The sequence below is a fragment of the Pelodiscus sinensis genome, chromosome 1 (assembly GCF_049634645.1).
Source record: "Pelodiscus sinensis isolate JC-2024 chromosome 1, ASM4963464v1, whole genome shotgun sequence".
NCBI classification, from domain to species: Eukaryota; Metazoa; Chordata; order Testudines; family Trionychidae; genus Pelodiscus; species Pelodiscus sinensis.
The window spans coordinates 327,337,554-327,358,747 of NC_134711.1; the positions used below are offsets into that span (position 1 = coordinate 327,337,554).

The 21,194-nt window shown below is 44.9% G+C and overlaps 2 protein-coding genes across 2 annotated transcripts; both read left to right on the forward strand.

Annotated features, from left to right (window-relative positions):
• Positions 1-1,876: 1,876 nt before the first annotated feature.
• Positions 1,877-2,827, forward strand: LOC142827918 (olfactory receptor 51G2-like). Its single transcript, XM_075924498.1, has one exon. The coding sequence runs from the start codon at positions 1,892-1,894 to the stop codon at positions 2,825-2,827; it is 936 nt and encodes a 311-aa protein (XP_075780613.1). The 5' UTR covers positions 1,877-1,891.
• Positions 2,828-11,904: 9,077 nt separating this feature from the next.
• On the forward strand, positions 11,905-12,840 carry LOC142827245 (olfactory receptor 51G2-like). Its single transcript, XM_075921667.1, has one exon. It carries the CDS (start codon positions 11,905-11,907, stop codon positions 12,838-12,840), a length of 936 nt encoding a protein of 311 aa, XP_075777782.1.
• Positions 12,841-21,194: the final 8,354 nt, after the last annotated feature.

Below are 21,194 nucleotides of genomic sequence, written 5' to 3' on the forward strand. Positions count from 1 at the left end.
TGGTCATCACTAAGAAACAAATACGTATGGAGCCAGTCCAAATGAACGGTACCTACAGGTGTTTGACTGCCCAGACTGGCCACTCCATCAAACTAAATGGAAATCCCTGCCCTTCCACATATCCCTCTGTGTGCATACCGGTCCCTCGCTGGGCAATCCTGACCATTGACGGGATTCGGCTCTACCGTACTCTAGCAATGATGGGTAACCTAACAGAGGATCCTGAGTGGCATGGTGGAAGTAAGTACCTAGAGGAGAGTCTACTGGCCCTGCAGGCAAAGATAGAGGAGTTGGTGGCTGAGGCCCAAAGGCATATTGGAATTGGCCATCTGAGGTACACACAGATAGGAAAAACCGTGGACTGGGCCAAAACCAAATATGCTAAGGCACTCAACCAGGCAGTAAAGGTCAAAACCATAATCATGGGTAGCACCTTTACTGGTGACGAAATACCTTGGAGATGGATTTGGGTACTGTTTTGCCAAGTTATGTGGGGAATCTTGATTTTAACATTATAATAGTGCTGGTGCTGTACTGGCACTCCTGAGGCAAATTAAAAACCCTAAGACTGTCTATTTAACCTGGCGGCTTTGAGAACCTTCAGATCAAGAGGAGAGAATTGTAGGGTAAAATAGTTCATCTTAAGCAGGTCATGATATTTTGCTAAGTCACCCTGTTCAAATTCTGAAATCTGTTGGAGGCCTATAACCTCTAAACCCTGCAAACCTCACAAACGGGCAGTTAGCATGAGTGGAGGGACCTTGGGAAAGGCATGGTCGCCCCGGCAACCACATTCCAAGGGGCCGCACCAGATAAGAGACACAGACTGGTGCCAAAACAACCTTTTTAATTTAGTGAATGTGATATGTTCTTACAGTTTTGCTTTAATCCTAGATAATGGACCCATAACCCAAGGGTCATGTCACCACAGGTGGCACCAACCTCTTTGTAGACGCATCATAACTCAATTACACAAAAGTTGCTATGAAATTGTTTGTTTTGTTTATGCCAGTTTACTTAGCTTGCAAGGAAAACCACCCAGATTAGAAAAAAGGTGTTTGACTGACGATGGGCAGAGGCGCTGTGTAATCTTTCTTAGCTTATTGGCTTACGTGAGTATGTCATCTTGCTGCTACAACCTATCCAATTGTTTCTCTTAGGCCCATCAGCCCCCTATATAATCTATTGTAATGTTTTGCTTAAGCAGTATTAACCAGCCTAACCACTCATAGCACTCCACAGTGCTGTGTGTAGTAAATACTCTTGCCTGTTTTCACTACATCCAGAGTGTCCAGACTTATTTCCAAAAAGACCAAGAGCTTACTGGAATTCAAAAAGGGACTGAATATTTATATGACTAAGCAGATAATCAAATTACAGAAGTGAATATTTTTAGCAGACTTGGAAGGGATCTTTCGGAAAAGGCTTTATATTCCGAAAGATCCCCGTCTAGACCGGCGCTTTTTGCCGGCAAAGCCCCGAGCCGGAAAAAAGCAGCAGCCATGTTCATGCAAATGAAGCGGGGGAGATTTAAATCCCCGCTTCATTTGCAATTGCGCTGTCTAATCTGCATCCCTTTTCCGCAAAAGGGATGCAGTCTAGACACAGTCCCCTGGTACACACGTCAAAATAAGTTTAACTTGCGAGTATTGGGAATTGGAGAGCTCTCCCTGGTTGCAAGTCACCTCATAGCTGCCTCTATATTCCTATCAGTCATGTTAACCCAAGACGACATTTCAGCTCATCTTCCTGGAGCTACGGGGATTCTCATGCATAACGATCTTCTATTTTCTGAGAACAGAATTACGTCTAATAAAATATTGCCCAGTCTTCTATTCTTTTTCCTCTCAGGAAGAAAAATTCAACACACCTTGATTGTGCCCAGCACCTAATGGAAGCTGCCAATGATACCAAATTCAAACCTACCATGTTCCTTCTCACCGGGATATCTGGCCATGAAGACATCCATTTCTGGATCTCTATCCCCATCTGCCTTATTTATGCTATTTCAATAATGGGAAATTCAGTTATTCTGTACATTATAAAAACAGAACCGAGCCTTCATAAGCCTATGTACATTTTCCTTTCCATGTTGGCTCTCACAGACCTTGGTCTATCAATAGCCACCACACCGACAATACTAGGTGTATTCTTGTTTAACTCTAGGGAGATCAGCCTTGATGCTTGTTTTGCACAGTTGTTCTTCCTCCCCTTACTTTCTCTCATTGAATCCTCTGTGTTCTTGTTGATGGCTTTTGACCGCTTCATTGCAATTTGTAACCCTCTGAGATACACGTCCATCTTCACCCGGTCGCGAATAGGCAAGATGGGATTGGTATTTGTGCTAAGAGTGGTGACCATTGAAATTCCAATCCCCTTACTCCTGAAACGGTATCGATACTGTCAAGCTAATGTCCTCTCCCATTCCTTCTGCCTGCACCAGGACATCATGAAGATGGCATGTGCAGACATCACCATCAACAGCATCTATGGCTTCTTTGCAATACTTTCCACTGTGGGGTTGGACTCTCTGCTCATCTTCCTCTCTTATGTGATGATCCTCAAAACAGTGTTGGGTATCGCATCCTACATGGAATGCCTCAGGGCCCTGAACACCTGCGCCTCCCACCTCTGTGCTGTCCTGCTCTTCTACATTCCATTGATCGGCTTGTCTGTGACACACAGATTCGGGGAGCACACTCCCCCTTTGCTTCAGATTCTCCTGGGATACATCTACCTGCTGGTGCCTCCCATGATGAACCCAATCATGTTCAGCATGAAAAGCAAACACCTGCGTGCCAAGCTAATCAAGCTCTTCAGCAAGTGAAGGGTCAGTTCATCACATGGATCCAGGTAACAAGAGAGATGAAAAAATTGGCCAAATGCACCTCTTGCATACTTGGCTTCTGCATCCAAGGTGACATGAGCTACTGATGACTTTTGACCACTTCATCATGATCAGTAACCCACTGAGATACACGTCCATCTTTACCCGGTCGTGAATAGCCGAGATGGGTTTGGTATTTGTGCTAAGAGTGGTGACCATTGATTTAGTTGGGATTGGTCCTGCCTAGAGCAGGGGGCTGGACTTGATGACCTTCTGAGGTCTCTTCCAGCTCTATGGTTCTATGATTCTATGACACTGTAGAGAGAGGTAGACATGGGCTCTAAGGCCTGAACTTGTGGGAGGGATGGTTTTCAGGGTGCAAATTGCATTTGAGGAAATTGATGAAGGCAGGAAGCAGCATATATAAAGTAAAATGCAGGACAATGTAGTACTTTAAAGACTAACAAGATGGTTTATTAGATGATGAGCTTTCGTGAGCCAGACCCACTTCCTCAGATCAAATAGTGGAAGAAAGTAGTCACAACCATATATACCAAAGGATACAATTAAAAAAATGAACAAATATGAAAAGGACAAATCACATTGCAGAACAGAAGGGGGATGCGGGGGGGGGGGGAGAGGGAGAGGAAGGAAGGTAAGTGTCTGTGAATTGATGATATTAAAGGTAGGGAGAGTGGGATGTTTGTGAGTTAATGGTATTACAGGTGATAATTGGGGAAACTGTCTTGGTAATGGGTGAGATAGTTCAAATTCTTGTTAAGTCCTTGTTGGCAAGTGTCGAATTTTAACATGAATGACAGTTCAGAGGATTCCCTTTCAAGTGCAGATGTAAAAGGTCTTTGTAGCAGAATGCAGGTGGCTAAGTCATTTAGAGAGTGTCCTTTCTGGTTAAAGTGGCAAGAAACTGTTTTCTCTTTGTGATCTTGTCTGATATCTGTTTTGTGGGCATTAATCCTTTGGCGAAGTGTCTGAGATGTTTGTCCAATGTACATAGCAGACGGACACTTTCGGCACATGATAGCATAGATTATATTTCTGGATGCGCAGGAATATGTGTTCTTGATCTTATAACTCACTTGGTTAGGCCCAATAATGGTATCAGCAGAATGAATATGTGGACAAAGCTGGCAACAGGGTTTGTTGCAAGGGAAGGTACCAGGGTTGGTATTAGTGTGGTATGTCCTGTGGTGGTTGGTAAGAATCATCTTGAGGTTAGGTGGTTGTCTATAGGAGACTATGGGTCTGTCTCCCAGAGCCTCTTTGAGTATGGTATCCTGTTCCAATATAGGCTGTAGTTTATTGATAATGTGTTGGACAGGTTTAAATTGGGGGTTGTAGGTGATGACAAGTGGTGTTCTATTGTTGGTTTTCTTGGGTCTGTCTTGAAGTAGATGGTTTCTAGGTATTCGTCTGGCTCTTTCAATTTGCTTTTTTATTTCTCTGGGTGGGTAGTTGAGATTTATAAATGCTTGGTAGAGATCCTGAAGCTTCTGGTCTCTGTCAGTGGGATTCGAGCAGATGCGGTTGTATCGAAGGGCTTGGCTATAGACGATGGATCGTGTGGTGTGTTCTGGATGGGAGCTGGATGCATGTAGGTAACTGTATGAGTCGGTGGGTTTTCTGTAGAGAGTGGTGTCTAATTTTCCATTGTTGATTTGTACGGTGGTGTCCAGGAAGTGGATCTCTCGTGTAGAATGGTCCAGGCTGAGGTTGATGGTGGGGTGTAGGTTGTTGAAATCTCTGTGGAATATCTCCAGTGTTTCTTGGCCATGTGTCCAGATCATAAAGATGTCATCGATGTACCGTAGGTAGAGGAGGGGTGAAAGGGGATGGGAGTTGAGGAAACGTTGTTCTAGGTCAGCCATAAAGATGTTAGCATACTGTGGGGCCATGCGTGTACCCACGGCTGTGCCGCTGATCTGGAGGTATAAGTTGTTTTGGTGCCTGTGTCATTCTTGAGTGTAAAGATAGACCTATTGAGCATGGAATGGTTTATGGTTTTAGATGTGCAAGTGAAAGCCATTAAAGGTGTTACCATCAATGTCTAGATGATCAACTGTAAACACCCTCTTCTCTCCTTTAAGTCTTAGCAGTGGTTGATCTTAGGAAGTCATATGTCCACCCCAACTCATAGGGGCAAAACAAGTAATTGTCCATGGAAAGGTGGTCTCTATAAAAACAATAGGAAGCTCAGTTTTTCTTTGTCTTTGGCTGGTGTGGCACACCCAAGATGAAGCAAAGACCCCAGGAAAAAGGAGACTTCCCTGTTTTGGAGGCTTAGCTGGAAAAAGAACAATTTTAGGGTGAGTTTGTAATCAGTTTTTACTTAGGTTTTAATGTTAGAATTAGCTAAGTGTTCTCTATTATTGTTAATTCATAACCTATTCTGCTCTGCCTGTTCTCAATTACAACCACGTAAATCCTACTGCGATTATGTAATAAAATCACTTCTATTGACTACCAATCAAGCCCAGGGTAAATAATTTGTTAGCTGTCGGGGGAGCAATCAGTGTGCATGCACATCCACCTTCCATTGCTAGAGGCGACTTACCTATTAAAAATAATTCAATGGGGGTTCTGATCCCATCTGGGCAGTGGTGTCCCAGGAAGCGGGGCCCAAATCTGCATTTTTCTTGGATCTGAAGAGTTTCATTGTCTGTGCTTCCCAGGGGGCAATATGGGGGCAGTGCTCTTTGCTGTGGCTGCGGAGACCAGTGATGGGTCAGTAGTGACAAGCCCCAGAGAGGAGGAAGGCAAGTGGCAGTGGCTTTCTTAGCACTCCAGGAAGCAGCCCGAAGAGGTATTCTGTGACCTTGCCCCGTCACATTCTCCCCCGACTAAGGCAGAGAAGAGCTGGATGTGCAACTGTGCAACCACATCAGGAGAGCTGGCAGGACACTCAAGCCCGGATTCCCTCACCAGCCTCTGCATTTGTGCTTCCCCAGCAATGGAAAAATATGGGAAATGTTCCTTTTCTCCCCCTCAGAGGCCCCCTCTAAGTCCTCTCCCAGGCCAGCCCATTTACATTAGACTGACCATATTTATAAAGAGCAAAGGCAGGACCCACGCAGGAACCCGTCCACTCTCTATCCCCTCCCTGCTTCCTTCATGCCTCTTCCCTCATCCTTTCTCTCTCCCCGAAGCCCTGATCCCCCTTGGTCCTCACTTTCCCCTCAGCTCTGCCCCCTGACGAGGCTTCGTGTTGGGGCTGGGCCATGGTAAGAGCTGCCCTGTTAGCCTAGATTCTCTTTGTCAGGGCTGAGAAGACGGGATGGGCCACTTGCTGATTACGTTCTTTTCATTCCCATTGAGACTCCTGGCATTGGCCACTGTTGGAAGACAGGATCCTGGGCTGGATGGACCTTTGGTGTCATAAGAACATAAGAACATAAGAAAGGCCGTACTGGGTCAGACCAAAGGTCCTTCTAGCCCAGTATTCTGTCTGCCGACAGTGGCCAGCATCAGGTGCCCCAGAGGGGGTGAACCGAAGACACGATCAAGCAATTTGTCTCCTGCCATCCCTCTCCAGCCTCTGACAAACAGAGGCCAAGGACACCATTTTATCCCCTGGCTAATAGCCTTTTATGGACCTAACCTCCATGAAATTATCTAGCTTCTCTTTAAACTCTGTTATAGTCCTAGCCTTCACAGCCTCCTCTGGCAAGGAGTTCCACAGGTTGACTACACACTGTGTGCAGAAGAACTTTCTTTTATTAGTTTTAAACCTGCTCCCCATTAATTTCATTTGGTGTCCTCTAGTTCTTCTATTTTGGGAACTAATAAATAACTTTTCTTTATCGTCACTCTCCACACCACTCATGATTTTATAGACCTCTATCATATCCCCCCTCAGTCTCCTCTTTTCTAAATTGAAAAGTCCCAGTCGCTTTAACCTCTCCTCATATGGGACCCGTTCCAAACCCCTAATCATTTTAGTTGCCCTTTTCTGAACCCTTTCCAAGGCCAAAATATCTTTTTTCAGGTGAGGAGACCACATCTGTACACAGTATTCAAGATGTGGGCGTACCATAGTTTCATACAGAGCAGTACGATATTCTGGGTCTTCTTTTCTATCCCTTTCCTAATAATTCCTAGCATCCTATTTGCCTTTTTGAGCGCCGCTGCACACTGCGTGGAAGTTTTCAGAGAACTGTCCATGATAACTCCACCAAATACGTTCACCGTTCTTATGTTCTACTGAAATTGAACAGCTCATCATCAGAGACAGCAGGCTCTGGGGAAGGCTTATTTTCACCTGGGGAGCTCCTCTGCATGTTTCAGTTAGTATGTGGATACTGGCTACCATAATGCAAAAGCATTGAAGGGCCTGTGACAGAACCATATAATACTGCACTCCATTTCCCCATGTGCATTCTGCAGCAATCTGGTCTGCACCCTCCATGTGGGCACTGCGGGGAGAAATTCAACTCTTCCTAACGTCCCTTCCTAAAGTGACTTGTTGGGCTGAATGAGACGGGTACGACCCTTTTCTAAATGGAGCCCCTCCTGTTTACTAGCTCCTTATGAGGTTCATCAAAATAGGGGGAAAAAGGGGAAATTTCAAAACAGCTTATTTTGAAATACAAAGCATCTACTCATCACGTATTCCGAAATAAAGCACTCTTCTTTTGACTCCCCTTATTCCTCATAGAATGAGGGTTACAGGAGTCGGAGTAAGAAGACCTCTGGCTGGACGGTATTTTGACACAATTTCAAAATCACTGCCTGTTGTGTAGACGCAGGCTACGTTATTTCGGATTAGCGCTAGATATTTTGAAATAGTGTTGCAGTGTATATGTATGCTCTGTGAGCCGGTCACTGTCGGTGGCAGAAGGTTGTTCCTTACACTCACTGGCTCTGTAGCCCAGTGCAGAGGTAAACAGCATCTTCCCCTATGGGTTGTGGGGTCAGAAATGGCCATTAAATGATTCTTGTGGTCTTCATTTGTGGGTGTTCCGCTTGAGCCAGGAACTGTTGGAATTGTATTGGAAATCTCACACAGTTTGCTATCATTCCGAGAGCCCCAACTTCGGAATTGAAGGCCCCACATGGAAATCTCAGCTTTCAGTTTACCTAAAAAATTATTTTAAGAAATGAGTTGCAGAATTAATTGAAAAACCTGAAGCAGTTTCAGCCTAAACATTTAAAACGGGAAGGGTTTTAGAAAGAAATAATGTCATAATGGTGGATCTTTATTTATTATATTATATTATATTATATTATATTATATTATATTATATTATATTATATTATATTATATTATATTATATGTACCTATGTTATTAAAATAGTAATAATAATAATAATAAAAGCTACAGCATCAATACTGCTACTACTACTACTACTACTACTACTACTACTACTAATTATTATTATTATTATTTCAGCAGCAGCATTGTTACTGCTAGAAGGGAGCCGCTGACACCTGCTTGGAGCCATGTGTCTAACTGGCACCATACAAACAGTGATCAGAGGCTCAGGTACCAGGAGCAGAGTCTGGCTAGTGCAGGAGTCTAATTGTTTAGCATCCCTGTGTATCCCTCATGATTACAGTTGAGTTCCCTGATGGCCAAGTGGCCCCAAGGGAAGGTACAAACATGCTGGATAAAGGCAGTTGCCTCCCTATCTGAACACACGCTGCCTGCTGCCCGTGCAACCTCTCCAATGACTCCTTGCGCTTCAGGGTGAAGACCTCTGGTGCCAGCGGCTCCCTTCTAGCAGGAACTGGGTACGTTGGCAAGTTTCACTGTCTGTAACATGCCAAGTGCAGGGCGAAGGCTGCAGGCTGTTTGCATTGGCAGATGTTTGTGCAGTGGCAGAGGACTCAGCTGAGCTGTCAGAGACTCAGTGATGGGGCTGGAGGGCAGGCAGTGCTAGGTAGCTTGGGAACCTTCCCTTACCTCTGCCTTGCTCCACCGTGGGTTACTCTAGTTACACAGAAATGTTGCAATCCACCTTTCCCACACCCAACTGTTTGCTTTACTTTGCTTTGAAATAACATGTTGAGGCAGTCCCCAAGTGTGTGCCCATCTATTACCATCCCCCTTAACCTGCACCGCTCTCTGTTCCATTCTTCCTCTATCTCGTTGTACCGAAAGCCCCGTCTGCTTGTGGGAATTGCACCACACGGCATCTTTGGCCTTCGATCTTCACACATATGAAAAGTCAGGACCCCCCTCCCAATTCTATCTCAGGTGAAGAAACAGGCTCCAATGCTAAGATCCCTCTCTGACTGGAGAAATTATCTCTGAGAGATCAGAGAGAAAGTGGTCTGGCAGGTGCGGGCTCATGTACAGAGGTGAAATCTTACACCAAACGTTTCATCAGGATAGAAGTATTACAAGCCAAATGTGGATGTCATGCACATGTGAGCCGCCCACTTTCTGGGTGTGTGTCACTGCTCCAAGGACAGGCATTTAGCCCTCTAACAGGGAGAGAAACTTAGAGTGCGCTACGTTCTTAGCTCAGAGCCACTGGCTTTATAATTCAAATGCAGAGACTCATGCACTAAACTCAAGAGGTCCCAGTTTTGGTTCTGCCTGTCGGCGTTACTCGTGCATACTGGGATGCAGCAGCAGAATTCTTGGAATCTCTATAGGAAGGGGCAGTGAACTTTACCGCTGAATGGGTTTTGGTTTAGCACAGTCGTCCCCAACCAGTAGATTGGAATCTACGGGTAGATCTTGGAGCCTCTGCCCAGTAATCCTGACTGGTTTGTCCAGGAGCTCTTTCGGAAAAAGGCTTCTTCCTCATAGAATGAGGCTTACGAAAGTTGGAAAAAAACCCTCTATTCTTTTGATTTTTTTTCCAGAGGAACGTGGTTGCAGTGTGGATGTAATTGATTTTTTTTTAAAAAACTCTGTAACGTAGACATACCCTTAGATACCATTATATTTCCTTCCCAAGTGAAGTAACTGTCTCTATTATCTCATTATCATACCAGAATTCTGCAGATCCTTGCATGGGGAGAGGATGCAAGGCCTATGAGGGTGAAGATAAGCCTGTAGGATCATTGACTCTCCAGATTCTGTTCATACTGACCAGAAAAACACTTCAGCTTCCCTTGGAGGGATTTTGGGCCTCAGAGTGTATCACTGGGAACATTTAATAAGGCAAGTTGACACAGCACATTCTATTAGAATTTACATATGCAAATATGCATAGATGCCTGTTGAACATGTTATTGAATCCAGAACCCGATCCTAAGAATTGATCACATGTACAGCAGAAGGGCCAGGGCATATTTTGTATTCTCTGGAGTGGAGAACATACACTATAATCCATCAATGAAAATGCCTTATAAGTGTGAGTTTAGGAAGGTTTTAATCACACATTTCTCAAGTAGGCTGTCGAACTGCCAGCCAAAATATTTCAGTGGGGCCAAGAGCTTACCGAGATTCAAAAAGGCATTGAATGTTTATATGGCTAACCGGATAATCAAATTACAGCAGTAAATATTTTTAGTAGACTTGGAAGGTCTATAAACAGCCCCGGTTTACATAGCAAAATTTAAAAAAAAACCCAGTCATGTAGCACTTTAAAGACTAACAAGATGGTTTATTAGGTGATGAGATTTTGTGGGGTAGACCCACTTGTTCAGATAATATTCTAAAAGTGAATAGTCATGACCATTATGTTACAGAGGGATACAATGAAAAAGTAAACAAAATATTCAGTAACGATTCAGATGCATAGCATAAAAGGTGGAGGTGAAGAGGGGAGTGACAAGGAAGAAGGAAATTGCTTATTGTAAGCCTCAATTAAATGGCTTATCTGGAGTTACTACGAATATCAAAAGGTGAGGAGTCTGTCCTTGTAATGTGCAAGGTAATTATTATCTAAATTAAGGCCCATTCACAACATTTCGAATTTTAGCATAAAAAAGAGTTCTGAAGTCTCTTTCTGTCATCTAGTGTTAAAGTCTCTTTGCAGTAAGACACATGGGCTATGTCTACACTGGCACCCTTTTCCGGAAAATGGAACAGTTTTCCGTTATAAGTATTTCCGGAAAAAGCGCGTCTACATTGAAAGGTGTCATTTTCGCGATCGGGGCTTTTTTGTGGAAAAGACTACTATGCTGTCTATACTGGCCCTTTTCCGGACTTTTGCCCGAATGGGAGCAGCATAGTTTTTCCAGAAAAACACTGAAAATTTTACAGTAGATCGTCATTGCTTTTCCGGAAAAGCAAGCGGCCAGTGTAGACAGCTGGCAAGTTATTCCGGAAAAGCGGCTGCTTTTCCGGAATAAGTGGCCCAGTGTAGACACAGCCATGTTGTTAGGTCTTTAAGGAAATGGCCAGTTTAATTTAAATGTTGGCCAACAGGTTTTTCTGTGTGGAGATGTCTGATTCCTGAGCATAAATTCTCTGGTGAAGTGACTGACCAGTTTTGACAACTTGCGAATGGGCCTTAATTTAGATAATTACCTTATACATTTCAAAGACAGCCTCCCCACCTTTTGATATTCATAGTAGCTCCAGATAAGCCACTTATTTGACGCTTACAATAAGCAATTTCCTCCTTCCTTGCCACTTTCCACCAACCCCCCTTCTATGGTATGTATCTGATTTGTTACTGTATATTTTGTTTACATTTTCATTGTATCCCTCTGTTACATAATGGTCATGCCTATTCACTTTCAGAATATGATCTGCGGAAGTGGGTCCACCGCACAAAAGCTCATCAGCTAATAAACCATTTTCTTAGCCTTTAAAGTGCTACATGACTGAGGTTTTTTGTTTGTCTGTTTCTTTTACCAAGATCAGACTAACACAGCTGTTACTTTATAACAAAATAAGTCTAACTTTGTGGGTCTTGGGAATTGGAGAGCTCTCCCTGGGAGCAAGTCACCTCATAGCTGCCTCTAAATTCCTATCAGTCATGGAAACCCAAGGCCACATTTCAGCTCATCTTCCTGGAGCTACGGGGATTCGCATGCATAACGATCTTCTACTTTCTGAGAACAGAATTATGTCTAATAAAAAATTGTCCAGTCTTCTATTCTTTTTCCTCTCAGGAAGAAAAATTCAACACACCTTGGTTGTGCCCAGCACCTAATGGAAACTGTCAATGACACCAAATTCAAACCGGCCATGTTCCTTCTCACCGGGATACCTGGACATGAAGACATCCATCTCTGGATCGCTATCCCCATCTGCCTTATTTATGCTATTTCAGTAATGGGAAATGCAGTTATTCTGTACATTATAAAAACAGAACTGAGCCTCCATGAGCCTATGTACATTTTCCTTTCCATGTTGGCTCTCACTGACCTTGGTTTATCAATAGCCACTGCACCAACAATTCTGGGTGTATTCTTGTTTAACTCTAGGGAGATCAGCCTTGATGCTTGTTTTGCACAGTTGTTCTTCCTCCCCTCACTTTCATTCATTGAATCCTCTGTACTCTTGTTGATGGCTTTTGACCGCTTCATTGCAATCTGTAACCCACTGAGATACACGTCCATCTTGACCCTGCCACGAATAGCCAAGATGGGACTGGTATTTGTGCTAAGAGTGGTGACCATTGAAATCCCAATCCCCTTACTCCTGAAACGGTATCGATTCTGTCGAGCTAATATCCTCTCCCATTCCTTCTGCCTGCACCAGGACGTCATGAAGATGGCATGTGCGGACATCACCGTCAACAGCATCTATGGCTTCTTTGCAATACTCTCCACGGTGGGGTTGGACTCTCTGCTCATCTTCCTGTCTTACGTGATGATCCTCAAAACAGTGTTGGGCATTGCATCCCACACAGAGTGCCTCAGGGCTCTGAACACCTGCGTCTCCCACCTCTGCGCCGTCCTGCTCTTCTACATTCCATTGATCGGCTTGTCTGTGACACACAGATTCGGGGAGCACACTCCCCCGTTGCTTCAGATTCTTCTAGGATACATCTACCTACTCGTGCCTCCCATGATGAACCCGATCGTGTACAGCGTGAAAAGCAAAAACCTGCGTGCCAAGCTAATCAAGTTCTTCATCAAGTGAAGGGTCAATTCATCACATGGTTCCAGTTCTGGTGACAAGGAAGATGAAAAACATTGGCCAAATGCACCTCTTCCATACTTGGCCCCTGCATCCTTGATGACGTGAGCTGCTGATCTCCACTCTCTAGAGAGAAGTTGAGATGGACTTTAATCTGGACCCATGGGTGGGGTGGTTTTCAGGGTGAAAAGTGCACTGGGGGAATTTGACCAAGTCAGGAAGCAGCATTCATAATGTGAAGGCGAAACTGTGAGAAGTCAGAGTTTGTCCCATAAAAAGCCAGATGGGTGGCATCTGTGACCTCAGAGTTCCAACTGATACAAGCAATAAAGAGAAGGGTTGTGGATGTTGTTTCCCATGACACCGGGCCTGCCAGGGTCCTATCTTTACTGAAATGTCCATATGCCAAGGAAAAGGCTGCCGAGTTTTTCTGCTTTCACAGTTCTGGCCCTTCCTGAGGTCTCTGAGTGCTATGTGAGCCATGACATCTGTAAACAGGAATATTCAGGGGGCACAAATACTCATGCATTCACATTCTCCTATTGATGTCTCTGTGCACCACACACCTCCTTAGCCCACTGTGACGGCCACCGCCCTCCCATGCTTTAGCAAATGGACTTGTTGACACAGATATGACTAGCTCAAAGTTGCTTTGGACAAATTAACTCATGTATCCCTTCAATCTTCATGTCATAATCCGCTGGGTCTGCTAATCTTACTTTGGTGCCTGTATCATTCTTGGGTGTAAAGATAGACCAATCGAGTATGGAATGGTTTATGATTTCAGATGTGCAAGTAAAACCCATTAAGGGTGTTATCATCAATGTCTAGATGACCAACAGTAAAACTCCCTTTTGTCCTTTAGGTCTTATCAGTGGGTGGTTTTAGGAAGTCTCATGTCCACCCCAACTGGTAGAGGTGAACCAAGTAATTGTCCATGGAAATGTGGCCTCTATAAAACAATGGAAAGCTAAGAGTTTCTTTGTCTTTGGCTGGGGTAGCACACCCAAGAAGATGAACCAAAGACCCCAGAGAAAAGAAGACTTCCCTCATTTGGAGGCTTAGCTGGAATAAGAAGAACTTTAGAGTGACTTTGTGCTATGTTTGTACTGAGGTTTCAGTGTTAGAATTAGCTACGCATTTTCTGTCATTTTAAATTCGTAATCTACTCTGCTCTGCCTGTTCTCAATTACAACCACTTAAATCCTACCACTTGGATTTAATAAAATCACTTTCATTTACTATCAAGCCCAGTGTAAATTACTGTTCCCTGGGGAAGCAATCAGTGTGCGCATTCTCCCTTTCATTGTTAAAAGGGACTCACCTAAATAATTCATTGGGGGTTCTGATCCCATCTGGGCAGTGGTATCCCAGGAAGCTGGGCCCAAACCTGCATTTCCCTTGGACCTGAAGAGTTTCAGTGTCTGTGTTTCACAGGGGGGCAGTGATTCCAGCTCTGTGCCGTGGCTGCAGGAGAACAGTCATGGGTCAGCTGGACAGAGCAGTGAGAAGCCCCAGAGAGCAGGAAGGCGAGTGGCAGTGGCTTTCTCAGCACTCCGGGAAGGAGCCCCGAGGGGACTTCTGTGACCTCACCCCGTCACTCCCTCCCCCCACTAAGGCAGAGAAGAGCTGGGTGTACGAGTGAGCGTCTGACAACCAGAGAGCTGGCAGGACACTCAAACCCAGATTCCCTCCCAGGCTCTGCATTTGTGCTTCCCCAGCACTGCAAAATGTAGGAAATGCTCCTTCTCCCCCCCCCCCCCCAGAGGCTCTTTTAAGTCCTCTCCCAGGCCAGCCCATTTAGATTAGAGTAACCATATTTATAAAGAGCAAAGGCAGGACCCACGCAGGAACCCGTCCACTCTCTATCCCCTCCCTGCCTCCTTCATGGTTCTTCCCTCACCCTTTCTCTCCCTCCAAAGCTCCAGATCCTCCCCAATCCTCACTTCCCCCTCAGCTCCTCCCCTAGACCAGGTTTTGTGTTGGAGCTGGGCCAGGGTAAGAGCTGCCCAGTTAGCCTAGACTCTGTCTGTCGGTGCTGACAAGACGGGATGAGCCACTTGCTGAACATAACAACGGCCATTCTGGGTCAGACCAAAGGTCCATCCAGCCCAGTATCCTGTCTGCCGACAGTGGCTAATGCCAGCTGCCCCAAAGGGAAAGGTGCACTCCCCTGTTCTTTTCATTCCCATTGGGACACCTGGCATTGGCCAGTGTTGGAAGACAGGATAATGGGCTACATAGACCTTTGGTCTCACCAGATATGTTCACCGTTCTTATGTTCTTAGGTTTATGGACGTTGAGCAGCTTGTCAACAAAGACAGCAGGCTCTGGGGAAAGCTTATTTTCACCTGGAGCATGTCTACACAGCAACATTATTTTGAAATAACTAGCGGTATTTTGAAATAACTTAGTCCATGTCTACAAAGCGGGCAGTTATTTTGAAATAATGTTGAAATACTGTCAAGCTGGAGGACTTCTTACTCTGACTCCCGTATCCCTTATTGTACAAGGAGTAAGGGAAGTCAGAGGAAGAGTGCTCTGTTTTGAAATAAGTACTGTGTAGATGCTCCCCATTTCAAAATAAGCTTCACAATTGATGTAGCTCAATTTACTTAGCTTATTTCAAATGAAGCCCTGCTGTGCAGGCGAGCTGCTCTGGAGATGTTCCAGTGAGCATGCAGAGAACAACAGAGCTCAAAATGGTTGCCCTTAAAGGGGCAGGCAACCTTTTTGTTGTTTTTTTCCTCGATAACTTTCCCCCCTGATCCTTTTTATTTTCTCAACAAAAAATCCTTTGTGTTCCTCATAAAAAAAAAATTATTGTTTGGTGTTTCTCCATCTTAAAAAGTTTAAGAAACACTGGGCTACCATGACTCAAAAACATGCCAGGGTATGTGACTGAATCACATAATACTGTTCAATTTTCGCACATACATTGTGCCACAATCTGGGCTGGCCTGGAACAAAGAGGCTCCCATTATGTGGGCACCATGTGGAGAAATTCAGCTCTTCCTGATGAAACCTTGGCTAGACTTCACTGCTCTTCTTCCGTGTCTAAACCCCCCTCCACCCCCACTCCCACAGCAGTAGTAGAAACCCAGAGTTCAGTCTGTAGGGAATTCCAACAAGGACTGCCCAACGTCAGCCTCCCTACATTGAAGTTCCAAAAGAAACTAAAGAAATGAATTTAATTAAATAACTTTATACAATCTTATGAAGGAACAAATAATCTAATTCTTACGACAGAGCACAGCTCTTTTACAACCCCCAGATAATGTCCACAGTTACAGATTCTTCCTCTGTTGTAGATCACTGCTCGACAGCCAGCTCATTGATTAACCAGTCAGTTAGCTCACATGTGAACAGATTTAAAGAAAACCCTTTTTCTGTGTTAATTCTATGTTCCCTCTGTGATGGCGCGTTGGGGTTTTCCCGTCTCCTGCATCCCCGTAATGGCATGGACAGACTCCACCAGCTAGTAGAATAGAGGGAGTTTATTGCTTCTCCAGGATACAGCACAGTACAGATGTAATCTGGTTACAGGAACCGGGCCTAGGATGCCTCAGCCCCCCTTGAGATGGGGGAGACTGGGCCCCTACATTCCAGCCACTTTCCCTAGGCTGTCCCCTCCATGATCCTAGACAGAAACTAACTCGCTCCCAGCCCTGCCCCCAGCCAGGGCTCCACCCTCCTTCTTCCCATTGTTCCGCTCCCTGGGAGATCACTGGTCAGACAGGTTCGAAGCCCCCTTTGCATAATGACTCGTCCCCTGCCCTGCTGGGCCGTGCTGCAGCCAGCAGCCAGTGGAGGTCACTCACAACCCACTGCCCAGCATAGCAACCAGCAAAGTACCCCCCACTACGTCACACCCTCCCAGGTTCTCCTTGCTCTAAGTAGCATTGCCCATGGTCCCTGGTGGAGGGTTAACAACATCACTACCTGCTGCGAAGTGCTGCAGAGTGCAGAACAACAGCCTGCTCTCTGCTCCTGGCTCAGCTTCTCCCAGCTCACACAGGCCTTAGAAAAGCATCTGCCCTGCCTGCTGGCTCATGAAGTCTGACCCCAAACTACTGGGCCCATCTCCAGAAGCTTCTAGGTGGAGTGCTGAATCTTCCCAGCAGCAGTAACACTTAACTCACTCCTACCTCCCCCACAGGGGTCTCTTAAAGAGATAGCTCCCTGCTAGCTGCATAGGTTACTCTAACACCTCTTAGTAAGGAGGCTTCTCGTGCTGGATGGGAGAGGTACCCCTCCTGTTCACTAGCTGGATGGGAGAGGTACCCCTCCTGTTCACTAGCTGGATGGGAGAGGTACCCCTCCTGTTCACTAGCTGGTACCCCTAGGAGGTACCCCTCCTGTTCACTAGCTCAGAACGGAGCTGGCAGAGAAAATGATCTGAGCAAGAATAAGGCCTGGATTTCCCAGCAATATCCATGTCCAAGGCTTTGTCTACACTGCGGGGTTTTTGCACAAGAAGCCTTTTGCGGAAGAGTCCTTGCGCAAAAACTTCTTGTGCAAAAGCGCATCCAGACCTCAACGCGCAACGCAAAAGTGATGTGATTTTGCACAAGAGAGTGTCCACACTTCATGGACAGTCCACACTTCATGGACAGTCTAGCACAAGACAGAATGGCCATCAGAGCACCTGTGCTTTTTCGGATAGGCTCTTTTTGTGCAAGAAACCCCTGTGGAGCGTCCACACACGTTTTTTTACGCAAGAGCTGTAGTGCAAAAAGGAGTTATGCCTCATAGAAGGAGGTATACCTACACCGCAAAAAGCCCTCTGTTCTATCGATTGACTGTAGATTTTTTTGCAGAAAAAAGCATTTGAGGTGTGGACACTTCATGGCTACGTCTACATTGGCCCCTTTTCCGGAAGGGGCATGCTAATTTTTCAGATCGTAATAGGGAAATCCGTGGGGGATTTAAATATCCCCCACGGCATTTAAATAAAAATGTCCGCCGCTTTTTTCCGGCTTTTAGAAAAGCCGGAAAAGAACGTCTACACTGGCCCCGATCCTCCGGAAAAAAGCCCTTTTCCGGAGGATCTCTTATTCCTACTTCCGGCTTCAACGTAGGAATAAGAGATCCTCCGGAAAAGGGCTTTTTTCCGGAGGATCGGGGCCAGTGTAGACGTTCTTTTCCGGCTTTTCTAAAAGCTGGAAAAAAGCGGCGGACATTTTTATTTAAATGCCGCGGGGGATATTTAAATCCCCCGCGGATTTCCCTATTACGATCTGAAAAATTAGCATGCCCCTTCCGGAAAAGGGGCCAATGTAGACGTAGCCCATGGGTTTTTGCGCAAAAATGGCCGTTTTTGTGCAAAAACCTTGTAGTATAGACATAGCCTAGGGGAAGAAGCCTAAACATTAGAGCAGCAGATATAAGTAGAACAGGAAATTTTTAGTTAGATGCGTTCAGGTTATTTTCTTTGTTTCTTTTAGTTTGGTTAAACTTCTCTGTGCTATACCCCCCTGTAACTGAAACTAAAGCACAGAGAATTATTTCCCTGGGTTTCAGTCTTTTCTTTTTTAGTGTTATTGCTACTCCCTAACTTGTAGAAACCAAGTATGCTTTACCAAGGATGATTTGATTTGATTTGTTAATAAAAAATAACTTTTTTAATAGTAGGGTCTGATTCCTGTGTCCTAAAGAAGAATGTGTGTAGCCTGATCTAAGATTATGTTTAAATTCTAATTATCCACGTTTAGGGTTGACAGGTTCTTTGTCCCAGGATCAGCCCCAGTATTCAACTATACTATGATTGGGAACCCTGATGTGCATGGGTTGCAACACTCACACTATAGAAACTCATGCATATTTACAATATTTATAGTTTATTAATAAGGTTAGCACAGTCACAAACATCCCAATTTCATAAGACAGGGAATGTACATTCATATTTCCATACCATATACTTACATCATTCCCTCTAGAACAATCTAAGGTGGTAGCCCATCATCTTCCTCATTACCTTCGCCTTCATCATCACCCGGGACCATCGTTCTGGCTCTTCCAAGGATGACATCTTCTCCTCCCTCTCGCCCCTTGGCTGAGGTCCCACTTTTATACTAAGTGACACTGACCATAACATGCTGAAGTGTTCCTTTCCTATAGGTCAATGTATCATTGCTCTCAACTTATTAACATTTATGTCAATTCATTGCCATGGGCCTTTGCGGTCATTATTACATTCTGTGCCCTGATTACTCAACTCAGCCTGAACCAATTATTTGGGGACTTTTATATAATGATATAACTGCTGAATTCAAAGGTATTTTTCCTACCATCCTATGTGGGCAAAAGGTCCCAAACATAAGTTCCCCTTTTCAGTCCCGGGACACCATAAATAAGCTATGACCAGTATCTGGCTGACAGTGTCTCAACCATGGAAATCCCAAGGTCAGGGAGTCTGTGACCTTGGGAAAGGTGATACTTTTTTTTAATGCAGGAGCCTTTAATGACAGGGTATTTTTAAGGTGGGGTGGGGAAACTTTTTTGACTTGGGGGCTGCTGACCCCCAGGAAAATCAGTCAGGAGCTACGCAAAAGTAGAAAACAAACAAACAAAACCCCTTCATGGATGTTGCCCCTGACTGAGAGGAAGAAAGACATGCCCCATATGAATAGGGGGGTCCAGGTGTATAGATTTTGTGCCCCCCCGAGGCTGTGGGGTTGGAAGAAAAATGAGGGGTTCAGTGTGTGGAAGGGGGCATCTGGGAAGTAAACTTGGTCTGAAGGGTCTGAGCAAGAGGGAGAATGCAGGAGCGAGTTGCAGAGAGTCCTGAGATTTGGGGGCCAGATCCAAGCAAGCTGGGAGCAAGATACAGACAAGCCAGAGGCAACATCTGGCCCCCGGGTCTTAGGTTCTCCACCCCTGATTTAAGATCTCTTGCAGGCCTCCATCTTCTGCACTCAAAGTGCTGGAGTGGGAAACAGCTTTGACACTTGTCATTAGCACTGCACCCTTGGGTGAGGGAGTTCCAGGCCTCCTCCTGCAGCTCGTCAGTAAGAGGGGAACCCAAGACATGCTTTTAAAGTACCTGGAGAGCGTTGCCTGGATAAAGAGTGTCCTGCAGGGCTACCCCTCCATTGAATACCAACCCTACCTATTACAGGGGTAAGGAGAGCTGCTCTAACATTGCAGATCGATATCAGACTCTGCATCTAAAGTTCCATCACCACCAAGTTTTAGCTGTGTCTGTGGAAGGGGGTGTTTAGACCAATAGAGAACTGGCAGCAGGCATCTGGAACTGGGCATGGGTCTCACCTCTTCATATTAAGAATGTTCATGGCCTTGCTTATCCATTGTGTGCATATCTCATGTCTATACAAGGTAAGGAAACCCTCTGAGCAGGACCTGAGAAATCAGTAACTCTGTGAGCCAGTCACGTTTACATCTGGCTGTCGGTGGCGTAACGTGGTTCATTACACCCACTGGCTCTGTAGCCCAGTGCAGAGGGAAACAGCATCTTCCCCTATGGATTGTGGGACCAGAAATGTCATTTAACTAATCCTCAGGGGCTTCATTTGTGGATGCTCTGCTTGAGACAGGAACTGTTGGGATTGTGTTGGAAATCTCACACAAGTTCCTGTCATTCTGATAGCCCCAACTTCAGAACTGAAGGCCCCACGTGAAAATCCCAGCTTTCAGTTTTCCTAAGAAATTATTTTAACAAATGAGTTGCAGAACTAATTAAAAGCCTAAAGTGGTTTCAGCCTAAACAGTTAAAACCAAAAGAGATTTGAAAAGAAATAATCTCATAATGTTGGCAATTTATTTATTATATTATATTATATTATATTATATTATATTATATTATATTATATTATATTATATTATATTATATTATATTATATTATATTTATTAAACAGGCATCCCTATGGTATTATTTAACCAAAGTGTTGGAGCATAAGCTTTCGCGGGCAAAGACCCACTTCATCAGATGCATGTGACTCCTCGCCACTTTTGCAGATTCAGACTAACACGGCTGCCCATCTGATACTGAGTTATTTATTTATTTATTTATTTATTTATTATTAAATTCAACAACAGCATTGCTACTATTTAGCCACCCTGGTGGGAGCCATGTGTCTAACTGAAACCATACAAACAGTGATCAAAAGCCCAGGTACCAAGAGCAGAGCCTGCAGCCTGGCTGTTGCTGAAGTCCAGTTGTTTAACATCCCTGTGTATCTCTCATGATTTGGCCTCCTGCCATTTGCCATTGGCTGTGATGGGGATTAAAACTTGTGCACACGAAGCCAAGCAGCTGAGGTTCCCTGATGGCCAAGTGGCCCCAAGGGAAGGTACACACATGCTGCATAAAGGCAGCTGCCTCCCTATCTGAAGA

Bases quoted from the DNA above. Each gene is read 5' to 3' on its own strand.
- LOC142827245 (XM_075921667.1), top strand. From the start codon at position 11,905: ATGGAAACTGTCAATGACACCAAATTCAAACCGGCCATGTTCCTTCTC.
- LOC142827918 (XM_075924498.1), top strand. From the start codon at position 1,892: ATGGAAGCTGCCAATGATACCAAATTCAAACCTACCATGTTCCTTCTC.